Here is a 12239-nt window from a genome sequence, read left to right as displayed (position 1 = left end):
TGATCCTGACCACAGTAAATATTAACCCAGCAAGTAAACAACATCAAATCTATCTTCAAACGGGGTATGTTGGTTTGAATCCATCACGTATGACCCGCTCATAAATTATGTATGTATTTTCCTTGAATTCATACATTTTTATTTTCCTCCGACAAAGCGAGTGTTTCATATTTGTTACTTTGGTCGCGCTTCAATATTTTGGACACAGGACGGCAACCCCAATGAAAACGCGTTTCCTCAAAAGATGTTAAATTGTCGTCTTTTTCTCTCTCTTCACCATCTCTCTCTGTGTATTTTTTTGTGCCTTTTATCTGACCACAAAACCGATCAGGTAAAGCTCGACATCAATGGTTTCCCTCTTCAAAAAGCAGAGGTTAAACCAGCTACAGCAGAAGACTGGGGAGTTTCAGTTCTGGCACCGACATCAAACGCCCACTTCATAAATGTAGCTGTTTGGAGAGTCGGTGAGCTAGCGAGTAAGCGAAACTGAAAGAAGTAGGGGGGTGGAAATCCTTCCCTCCTCCACCTCTCTATAGCGGGTTCCCTGTCTGATGAAGCAGACCTCAAGGTAAACTTGTTTTCCTGCTCTGCTTCCTTAGCACGCTCCAAAACAAACAGGCATTGAAACAGTCACGCTGGAAAAATATACTACTGCCCCTTAATACCAGCTCTCTCTCTCCCTCCCTGGTCGACAGGATGAAACACGGGTGTCACTAGACAGGAGCGCTGTTTGTTTGCGGAGTAATTTAGCCTACCCGCTTGAAACATGGATGTGTTGTGTGTGTGAATGAGAGAGCATGTGTGTGTGTGTGTGTGTATATATATATATTTATTCAAGGAGTGTAGCCATGAGCCTGACCAGCCTTTTATATAGATAACTGGAAACAGGAAAGATTTTGTGAAATTTGGGAGGCACAAACGGGTTCAGGACAAGGTCATGTTTTTGCATTGTATATGTCCTAGTAATAATGGTGAAAAAGCTAAGCCTTATTGAAGTAAGACAACGTTTCGGCACAGATAAGTCTACAAGCTTATCTTCGGTATCTGACCTTTTTAGACACTAGAAAACTACCTCACTTACAATCACTCACACACTAACAACCAAGTATTAGTCCAGGTCAGTCATCGCGAAGCATCTAATACTTACAGATATCCAATTGGAATATCAATGAATTGCCATTTGGCTGAATAAACAAACGAAGGTTTGTGTCTTTAAACAGTGTTGTACACTCGTCATCAACCCACTGTTAAAGGTGAAATCAAACGGGACAGTGGTTCTAAAAATATGAACCATCACCTCATCCGATGGGTCAATATTGACTTCTAAATTAGCTAGCGTGCTACTTCCAAAGACGGTCTGGCTATGTTCTTAGACTACACAGTCTACCGTTCTGTCCCACCTAAAATAACAGCGTTCTATTCCATTACCATGCCGACAGGGCACAACTAGACGTGATGTGCATGTGCCACTCCAGACTGAGCCACTGACTCACGGGTTGGCGGGTGGCGGAGCACCACAATGGGGTTGGCATCGAGTGGGCACCGCACCACTAGCCTGGTCAAGAGGACAGACCTTACCACAGTGTTGTGCCACATCAGTTGTGTGAGACAGTGCTTCTGTCAATAGCGGTAAGTTAAGTTAGTGGTTGGAGAAGACGGCGGTTGGTAGAGAAACATTTTGCTTTCAGTCATCCATCCTTGTCATCATGGAAAAAAGGGAGGATTGAATGATGCATTTGAACAGCATTAAAACAGGACCTCTCTCTTGTTTAGTTTAACCTTATTTTACCAGGTTGTCCCATTGAAGTCAAAATATATATTTTTCAAGCGAAACCTCTCGCTCGCTGTGTCTCAGGTGTGGGCACAGGGGAGTTACTGTACCTCCTTGAGTGGTTGGCACGTTGACAGTGACAATCTTGCTGTTGGCGGGCAGCGGCAGCTTGGCGGTGAGCACCTTGCCCCCCATGGACGTGCCCGTGATCTGGAAAGTCTGTCCGGCTGACGTGGCTACCGTGCCCGGCGAGGCTACAGGGAAATATGCAAATGAGGCTCCGCTCGAGAGTCAAACAACAACCGCTGCTAAACAAGCACAGTTGCTAGCGGTGACTCAAACATTACATTTAGTTTGTTAGGGGTTGATTCATACACCCACTACTACTTTCAATTTGCAAGGATTCCCTACTAAGTAAAAAATAACATCACTTGAGTATAAATTAAATCAGGACACATTTTATTGAGATTCAATGAGGTCATTCTCTTTACCAATCTACTGGCTTGTGAACATAGAAAAGAACATATGACCTTTGACATACCTCCACTGGGCTGCCCCTGCTTGACCCAGGAAGCAAACGACTGCTGGAAGTTCTTGTTCTGTTGGAAGGTGACGGGGGTGCCCATCTTGGTGGCCAGTACCACTTTGGTTCCGGGGGTGGCCTGGCCCGATAGGGTCACTACCTTGGGGGTGGAAGCGGGGGTGGCTGGGCTCCCCGGGGTGGTGACGATGGTAGAGCCAACACCAGTTTTCTGGTCCAGACGCTTCTAGAACAAGAGAAACCGTGAAATAATTCGGAAACACAACAAAATATCCCTATTTTTCACACAGCTGGTGGTCCTACTCACCTTGGCCTGTTCCACCGCCTGGGCTTTCTCTTTCTCAACCCTTTGAAGACAAAAAAATATGCATCATACACAAACCAGAGAAAGAGTTAGAACATAACTATTATTCCCCCAAATGAATGCAATTAGCTATACAAAAAGTATAGTACAGCAAATGTAGGGAATTGTTTAAAAAATAATTTGTCTAAGAGAGTCGAAGTGGGTTCATAACAGAATTTGACAGTTCAATCCAATAGCATGGAGTATGCAGTTACTATGCCCCCTAGAACTCGTGCCCTTTGCCCTCTGACCTCTCGGAGAAGGCCCTGATCTCCCAGAGGTCCAATTCCTCCTCGGCAACCCAGGACTCAATCACCACCGGCCCAGTTTCCTTTTTGGGCTCTGGCTTCTTGGGCCGCAGGTTGCTGGAGCGCAGGCCTTTCCTCTGTGGCGTGTGGGTCTCTGTATGTGTGTGTGTGGAATGGATCCAAGAGATAGGGGGGGGGGGGGGGTAAGGGTCGAGCAAGAAAACAAAAGTAGAGGGGGAAGGAGTGAGAAGAATAAGAGAGAAAGAGTGAGTCAACAATGGCATAAAATGAACCACCTTGACAAAAAAATAACACTATCCTCCCCTTTACATTCCATGTGGTTTTATTCTAGCCGGCTGCTGCTCCCTCACCTTTCGGGGTCTCGGGAGCCCCGAGGGGGCAGATGATCTTGCGGATGCAGTATTCCGAGCGGATGCCGTAGGGCCCCACGTCGCGGCGCTTGATAATCTCTGTGGTAGTGATCTCCGTCTCGGAGGTCTCTGTGGCAATGAGTGGGGATAGGGCTGGGTTGGTGTAGGATGAAGGAGGAGGAAGATGCAGAGAACAACTCCCAAGACATGACACAGTAACGACTTAATACGCTGCCATTCAATACAGTACACAGGAATGACATTCCATGGGAAAAGCCTCTGACATTTCAGTAAAAAAAGTGTAGCAGAGGAAATAGGCTTCATAGTGGATATTTTAGTATATACACTCCCCTACGTATTTATTTCAACAGTAAAACTAAAACTTATTCTACATTTTGTCGTGTTACAGCCTGAATTAAAAAAACGGAAAATATATACTCACACCCTTGAGTCAATACCTTGTAGAAGCACCTCTGGCAGCGATTACAGCTGTGAGTGTTTCTAGGTAAGTCTCTAAGAGCTTCCACACAAGCTCTGTCAAATTGGTTGTTGATCATTGCTAAACAACATGTTTCAGGTCTTGCCATAGATTTCTAAGCAGATTTAAGTCAAAACTGTAACTCGGCCACTCAGGAACATTCACCGTCTTCTTGATAAGCCACCTCCAGTGTAGATTTGGCCTTGTGTTTTGGGTTATTGCCTTGCTGAAAGGTGAATTCATCCCTCAGTGTCTGGTGGAAAGCAGAAAATCAGGTTTTCCGCTTGGCTTTTGCCTGAGCTTAGCATCAATCCGTTATTTTTTTTATCCTGAAAAACTCCCCAGTCCTTAATGATTACAAGCATACCCATAACATGATGCAGCCACCACTATGTAATGCATTTGCCCCAAACTTAACATTAACAAAGTTCCTTACTTTGCCTCATTTTCTTGCAGTTTTACTTGTGTGCCTAGTTACCAAACAGGATGCATGCTTTGGAATATGTTTTATTCTGTACAGGTTAGTATTGTGGAGTAACTACAATGTTGTTGATCCATCCTCAGTTATATCCTATCACGACCATTAAATTCTTCAACTGTTTTAAAATCACTATTGGCTTTATGGCGAAATCCCTGAGCAGATTCCTTCCTCTCCTGCAACTGAGTTAGGAAGGACGCCTGTATCTTTGTAGTGACTGGGTGTCTTGATATACCATCCAAAATGTAATTAATAACTTCACCATGTTCAAAGGGATATTCAATGTCTGCTTTTTTCCCCTGCCAGTGTCTCACTTTCACATTGGAGGTGAAAGGTGGCCGAACTAGAGCAGTGTTTGTCAGACCATGAGACATCCAGAAAATCATTCTTCTTACGTAAACGTCTGTAGCGTCCGAAAGGTTTGGGAAATCGGTACCGTAGATGTGATTTGTTTGGTAGCAACCGAACCGTTCCAGCTACAAACGAATGGGCAACACATTTTTACTCCTGAACGTATTTAGGCTTATAATAACAAAGAGGGTGAATACTTAGACTCAAAGCACTTTTTTTTATTTTAATGTTATTTTTTTACATTTTACCCCCTTTTCTCCCCAATTTCGCAGCATCCAACCGTTAGTAGTTACTATCTTGTCTCATCGCTTCAACTCCCGTACAGGATCGGGAGAGACGAAGGTCGAAAGTCATGCGTCCTCCGAAACACAACCCGCACTGCTTCTTAACACAGCGCCATCCAACCCGGAAGCCAGCCGCACCAATGTGTCGGAGGAAACACCGTGCACCTGGCGACCTGGTTAGTGCGCACTGCGCCCGGCCCGCCACAGGAGTCGCTAGTGCGTGATGAGACAAGGATATCCCTACCGGCCAAACTCTCCCCAACCCGGACGACGCTAGGCCAATTGTGCGTCGCCCCACGGACCTCCCGGTCGTGGCCGGCTACGACAGAGCCTGGGCGCGAACCCAGAGTCTCTGGTGGCACAGCTAGTGCTGCGATGCAGTGCCCTAGACCACTGCGCCAGACTCAAGACATTTCAACTATTTTTTTTGGTTGAATTTGTAAAAATGTTCAAAAACACAATTTCACTTTGACATTATGGGGTATTGTGTGTAGGCCAGTGACACAAAAATCTCAATCGAATCAATTTTAAATTCAGGCTGTAACACAACAAAATGTGGGAAAAGTCAAGGGGTGTAAATACTTTCTGAAGGTACTGTATCCATTTTACGGTTTAGAAATTCAAACACTATGTATCTAGTCCCCCAATTAAAATGTGTCATAACTATTTGGACAAATGCCCTCATATGTGTGGTAAAACGTTTAGTATTTGGTTCCATATTCTCAGCACGCAATGACTACATCAAACTGGTACACTTCCCCTACAGTGTGTATGGGTGTGTGGGTGAAGAGATACTTGAAGAGAAAGGATGGTCTACCTGTGCGCGTGGTGCCTACAGCGGCGGAGGGCTTGACGGCCATGTCGTCCCACCTCAGACAGGCCCACAGTAGCCTCAGCATCAGACTGACCCCTGCCAGGGACTTCACTGTCTGGAGACGGTACCTGCAGAGACAGACAAATAGGTTACCACACACACACACACACACAGGAGCACAAGCGCGTGCACACACACACAAACACATATTGACATACGTACACAAGTGTCTGGGGTCACCAATGGAAAATAGACTACGCACGCATGCACACACATACAGAGTTCAGGAAGTTTATAAGTCAACCCTGGCAGCCTGGTAAAATGACCGTGTTACTTCCTTGTTTCCGAGGTTGGCTATGAACCTGACTCTTTGGTATGCTTCCACAGCATTAAATGGCTCTATTGGCCATTTAAAAAGGGGACAGTCTAGGTGTCTGTCCCAAATGGCACTCAAATCCCAATAGAGTGCACTACTATACCATAGTATACCATAGGGCCCTGGTCAAAAGTAGTAGGGAATAGGGTGCCATTTGGGATACAAACAGAGAAAGCCATTCCCACTTTCCCAGAGTGACTGACTTAACCACAGGTAGGGAAAACATCCTCGGAGCAGTTAAAGCACAACGGGAATATCCTGACACTTGCAGACCGCCAATATGATTCACGTCTAGCAGTAAAAAGGCAGTGGTCAAAATAGCCTGAGGTCTCTCTGAGAGCCACAGGGGCCAAACCAAACCCACTAACGGTAAACAGAAGGCATAACCAACAAATCAACAGGACAAGACGTGAATATTGTTCGCCGGAGCATTAAATGCTCGAGAGGTTTCAGTTATTGTGGTGCAGTGACTGTATCATAGCTCAGAGTTGATGGAGTGCAAGGCTGAAACTAACGCTAATCGTAAATCAGATGAAGCATTAGAAAACCCATATATTTAAAGCCCTGAATTTTCTCTAGCCAGGTAGTCTGGAAAAACTCAGGGCCCTAATCATATCAAATAATGCAACTAGCTAAGGCGCTAGCCCGTTGAAAACAGGGGCGCCAATGAGAAATCTTAAAAACTGTGTTCTCACCTCCATGTGATGCCATAGGTGGGCCTGGGCGAGGGGTAGGGCCAGATGTCCAGGGCCGGCTTGGCGTTGTAGCTGAAGATGGACACCTCACGGATGCCACCCCGCCGTGCCAGCTTCTTCAGGTCATTGTTGGGCAGGACAAAGATGCTCTTACGCTGGCTCTTAGTAACAAACTTGCGATAGGATGGCAAGGCTGTTCCTGAGCGCGTCTTCTTGGTGCGCGAGAACTTGAGGAGGCGAACGCGGCCCTTGGTGGAGGTCGACGAGGTAATGCCCCCCGAAACAGAGGAGGTTGACCGAGAGGACTCCTTGCGGGTGGCGAGGAGTGCGGTCTTGCACTCGGTCACCGTTTCGCTCTGGCTCTCGTCCGATTGGCTGTCGGGCGTGGGTGAGCGCATTTTGGTCACGGTGGTTTTGGTCATGGTGGTGAGCGTGGACACTGCGCTGCTCTCGGTGGTTGAGACAATGGGCACGGCCGTCGTCCCCGAAGAGCTTGAGACGCCTGCCGTTAGCCGAGACTCTGAGGATACCGTAGTGGTGGTGGTTGTTGTGGTGGTTACCTGGGTGAGTATGGTGTTACAGAGGGATCCCACCCCACTGTTGCTGCTCTCCTCTGCAGAGCACACCGACAAGGGGGGCATTTTGTTGGGCGTGGTAGCATCGGGCTTAACTTCCATGGGCTGGGTGTTGATGAGCTGCTGGGTGCTTTGGGTGGTCGTAGACCCGAGCGCCTCCACGTTGTTTTCCAACCTGGCCACCTTCACCGGGGGCTGGTAGTCCTGCTCCGACACCATGACCTTGCTCTCCAACTCTACCCTTGGAGCCGGCCTTGGTTCCGTGCTGTCCGGCCCGGTCCTCTCAGCTACAGGGGCCACATTGCCGTTGAACAGGGGCTTTAGGGGCGAGACTACTTGACCCTCTCCCTCCGCCTTGCCTAGGCTGTTCACTTTGACCTCAGAGCTGTTAGTGAGAGCATTGGAGGCCTCGTTTGGAGTTGGTAAAGAGTTGGTCAAGGCTTTAGCCTCCATGCTGTCATTTCCATTGATCTGAGGTAGAGAGGAGGGCTGGGATCCAGTGGCGATGGCCTCGATGCTGCTCTGTCCGTTGTCCTGCCTATCCTCAGGCCCCTTCCCGTTATTCTCTGTGCTTTGCTGGGGGGGTTTAGGAACGGTAGCTGCACTATGGCTGCTCTCCTGGGTTATAGTGCTTGGAGGTATCGTTGTGGAGTGGGATTTAAAAATGGGCACTTCAGGTCCTGCACCCTCGGTGGAAGCGGGCTTGGCACTGGTAGACTCTGATGGTCTGCCAGTGTAGTAGATCCCACCTGAAGTTTCCATAGGTTCCGCTGTGCTGCTGGGCCTTTTAAGCCCCTCCTGCCCTGAACCAGCCCCTGTGGGTCCTATAGTCCTCTCAGGGAGGTCTCCCTCCTGTTTCTGGGGGGTCATTTGGTTTTGTGTTCGTGGGGGTGCTTCAGCTGGGGTCGCTGGGGCTGGCTGAGGGACCCCCTCAGCGGTCTTTAAAGGGTCCGCCTGCACCTCCCCTTTGACTGACAATGGAGCAAGTGCAGGTGGCACCGAAGGGGTGCTGAACTCCAATTTCACTGTGGGACTTTGGGTCTGGAGTGGGGTCTGTGGCAGGACCGGGGTGGTCTTTACTGGGGTAAGCTTGGCCAGGGCGCCCTGAGCCCTCTGCTTCTCCTCCAGGGCGTGCTGCTTGACGCGGCGCTCCAGCAGACCGTCCAGCTTGGAGGCCTTGACCTTCTTCTTGTAGGCCACACGCGTCAGGAAGCCCTGGGCCACGTCCACCACGTCGTAGTTAAAGGGCCTTGCGTTCCCCTCACCGGGCTCCTGCTTCACGCACGTCGTCTCCGTCTCGGTCCCTGGGCTGCTGCTGGTTCCTGAGAGAAAACCAAAATGGACACAAGTTACTGGATCATTCTTCTTATCCTCTCTCGTCAGAACAATGGTAAAGAAGCTTAGTGCCCAAATATGGAAGTATATGAGCACATTGGCATGTAGAGCAGTATAAGATGTGATGGATTCAATAATACGTGTGACTGATATTGCATGTGTTATTTAGCGAAGTTAAAGCTAACAATCAATAAGGGAGTCAATGACAGTCTATAAAAGCGCTAACCTTTTTCATCATCTTGTCCTGAGTCTGAGGGGCTAGGGTCCACCTCCATCTTGTCAGCAGCCTCCTCTGCAGTAGAGTCTTGCATCTTCACTTTCGCTCGCCCGTCACTCTCGTCTTTCTCTCCCCCCTCTAGCTTTTCCTTCGTCTTCTCTCCCGACAGGCAGTCTGCTGAGGGCTCTGGGGTGGTCGTGGTGGTGGCAGCAGCACCCCCATCTTTCTCTACGGGTCTTCTGCTTCCCTGGGGTTCTGAAGCTACAGTTGTTTTGAACAACCTTGGCCTCGGACCCAAGTCCAGCAAGTTGCATTTCTCACCACGTCTGGCAGCTGTGAAAGAAGAAAACATACAGGTTTGAGTTATCATTGACACATTTACATTTGTTGAGTCAATTTCACAGGGGACATTATCCCATGTGACTTAACAATTGATCGCACATTTCTCACAACTTTCGGCAATTAAGAAGGAAGAGGAGGAGTTTGAAAGCTACGTGTACATTTGTCCACTGAATTCCTTGATTTCCTTCAAACCAAATCAGAGATGGATAAAGATCTCTATTTGGATATAATAAATATTTTGCATTGACATTGCCAGTGCTGTCACAGATGCAATAAAGGCACAGATACAAAGATGAGAGCTCTATTCATCTCTATGAAGAGGACACAAACTAGAACGCTCCTACTGACCTTCCAGCTCGGCGCGGTAGTTGGCGTTGGTGTTGCCAGGCAGCTTGGTCAGGAAGCAGTGCACGTGCGTCTTGCTGATCCAGCTCCAGCCGCCCCAGCCCGTCACACGATACTCCTCTCCCTTCTGCTTCCACACCTTCACACGAGAGAGACGGAAAGAGCGGAATGATGGAAGAGAGAGAGGGTACAAAGGGATGAAGAAAGCAGGCAGAGAGAGAGAGATAAAGGAAGCGGACAGGAGTGAGAGAAGGGACAGGAGAGAGAGAGAAATGAGAGGGCCTGAGGGTATTCACACCCACCATTAAGTAAACACATCTAGCAGGGCCACTATGTGAAAGATGACACTTCCCCCGGAACTCTGACACTCCCGCCTCATCAAAGGGCTTTTTAGCACCGGTCGCCATTCTGGCAGGCAGGAAGTTGCAATTAAACATGTCTTAGCGATTAGCGGTGGTGGTGAACGGCCCGGTCATAAATAGAGTGATAGAGCTTCGACTTAAAAGGGCCTGAGTTTGCTCGGTAAAAAGGGCCAAATGAAAAGGGTGTATGTGTCTGTGCATGTGGAACAGCCCTTAACTGTGTGTGTGTGTGTGCGGGTGTGTGTGTGCGGGTGTGATTGTGTGTAATACCTGGTGCTTGATGGGGAAGGTGTACTTGACCCAGGTGGCCTGCTGCATGGTCTCCTCGTCCTCCAGCTTCTTCTCCCTCTTCTTCACCTTCTCCTTCTCCTCCCGCTCCATGGACGTCATACGGTGTAGCCTGCATGGTGACACAGAAAGGGGGATGAGAGAGAGAGAAAGTCAAAACACAGTCATTTGAAAAGCGGCTTCCTTCAATGCACTCTGGTGTGAGTGAAAGGTCTGGGGTAGCCCGGATCATAAAGTAGAGGAGGGTAACTCCCTCGTTGCTCTTGGCAAGGCTCCGAGCAACACACACACAAACGATGTGAGCCCCTTGACTGACTCTGCACACCCACATACCCACCCTTACTATAACATAATCAAGTCTTTTAAAGAGGAGGAGATTTGCGGTCTTTACCCATCAGTAGAGCAGCATATAAATATTGCGCTACACGCCGGGGGTGGGCCATTGGGTCTGCTGCTGATCACCTCTGGGTAAACTGGTCTTAGTGGGACGGGAGGGGCCAGAGGAGCTGCTAGAGTGGGGTAACGTTCCATATGGCACACTATACCCTATGTAGTGCACTGCTTTTGTAGTACACTATATAGGGAATAGGATTCCATTTGGAAGGCACTATATTCCAATGTTTATACAAGCATATCCCTTTGAGTGCATAGTGAATGCATTGCTTCATACGATTTTTAACTTTTTATTTAACTAGGCAAGTCAGCTAAGAACAAATTCTTATTTACCACGACGGCCTACTTGTAAAGCCCCCCCACCCCAAACCGGACGACGCTGGGCCAATTGTGCGCCGCCCTATGGGACTCCTGATCACAGCTCGTTGAGGTACAGCCAGAGATCGAACCTGGGTCTGTAGTGACGCCTCTAGCACGGCAATGCAGTGCCTTAGACCGCTGCGCCACTCTGGAAGCCCACCATGGATGTAACGTTTCACCGATACACGGTTCAAATGTCTCGCACCAGACGGTTTACTTCCCCACGTGAGACTAGATCTGATCTATGAGGTACAGATGAACCTCTATATAAATAATCCTAACAGTCATGGGAGCCTGAGACTTGATAAACCGGACAAGTACATCCAACAAGAGTCGAAGGACAGAGGGATACACTGGCTAGAACCTTCTCTTCGTGGATCTGGTCGGACAAAAAGCATGACGGAGGCTGGCCAATTGCATTCCCCCCCCACGGTGATCATCAGGTTGTGCTGTAGGTGACAGGGCAACATATGTGGACTAAAAACAGCATAACACCGGGTATATCACAACGCATGAGAGAATTAATTAGACAGCTACATTAATTTTGAGAAACATGAATAAACAGTTTGGTTGATTTTTTGGTCAAATTAATCAGTATGATAAGCAGTTTGCTAGCTCCCATGCCAATTTCAAGTCTTTCAAAACTAATATTTGACTAACTCGGAAAATATGAGGTTATTTCAGAATGAAAGTTTACTGCCTGGCGCACTATGCTTTGTGACATGTTAGCTAGTTATCCCCAGTCAAATCAAATTGGTTACATACACATGGTTAGCAGATGTTATTGTGAGTGTGGTGAAATGCTTGTGCTTCTGTTTCCCGACAGTGCAGCAATATCTAACAATTCATCTAACAATTCCACAACAACTACCTAATACACACAAATCTAAAAGGGGGGAAAGAGAATATGTATATGTAAATATATGGATGAGCAACGACAAGAGTGGCATAGTCAAGATGCAATAGATGGTATAACATACAGTATATACACGCGAGTAATGCATGATATGTAAACATTATTAAAGTGGCATTATTAAAGTGACTAGTGATCCAGTTATTAAAGTGGCCAATGATTTCAAGTCTGTATGTAGGCAGCAGCCTCTCTGTGCTAGTGGTTTGCTGTTTAACGATCTGATGGCCTTGAGATAAAAGCTGTTTTTCAGTCTCTCGGTCGCAGCTTTGATGCGTCTTGTCTGAGCCGTTGAATTGCAACTCAACTTTGCCTCTATACTGACATTTTGCTTGTTTGATTACCTTGCGGCGGGAAAAACT

The 12239-nt window shown here is 47.7% G+C and overlaps 1 protein-coding gene across 5 annotated transcripts in view; it reads right to left on the bottom strand.

Annotated features, from left to right (window-relative positions):
- The window catches only part of LOC110493161 (nucleosome-remodeling factor subunit BPTF), a 53043-nt gene that overhangs the window by 12445 nt on the left and 28359 nt on the right, over nt 1–12239 (bottom strand). For 3 of the 5 annotated variants that reach the window (XM_036949709.1, XM_036949713.1, XM_036949712.1), the window contains 10 exons: nt 10197–10326; nt 9568–9703; nt 8887–9210; nt 6751–8647; nt 5683–5807; nt 3275–3427; nt 2907–3057; nt 2620–2659; nt 2313–2538; nt 1882–2025 (listed from right to left, as the gene is read on the bottom strand). In XM_036949709.1, the coding sequence (XP_036805604.1) occupies nt 1882–2025; nt 2313–2538; nt 2620–2659; nt 2907–3057; nt 3275–3427; nt 5683–5807; nt 6751–8647; nt 8887–9210; nt 9568–9703; nt 10197–10326 (3326 nt within the window). The remainder of the gene's footprint in view (nt 1–1881; nt 2026–2312; nt 2539–2619; nt 2660–2906; nt 3058–3274; nt 3428–5682; nt 5808–6750; nt 8648–8886; nt 9211–9567; nt 9704–10196; nt 10327–12239) is intronic. The other 2 variants (XM_036949710.1, XM_036949711.1) reach the window with 2 other exon arrangements.

Source organism: Oncorhynchus mykiss, chromosome 17, assembly GCF_013265735.2.
Source record: "Oncorhynchus mykiss isolate Arlee chromosome 17, USDA_OmykA_1.1, whole genome shotgun sequence".
Taxonomy (NCBI): domain Eukaryota; kingdom Metazoa; phylum Chordata; class Actinopteri; order Salmoniformes; family Salmonidae; genus Oncorhynchus; species Oncorhynchus mykiss.
This window is presented reverse-complemented; position numbering and strand designations above follow the sequence as displayed.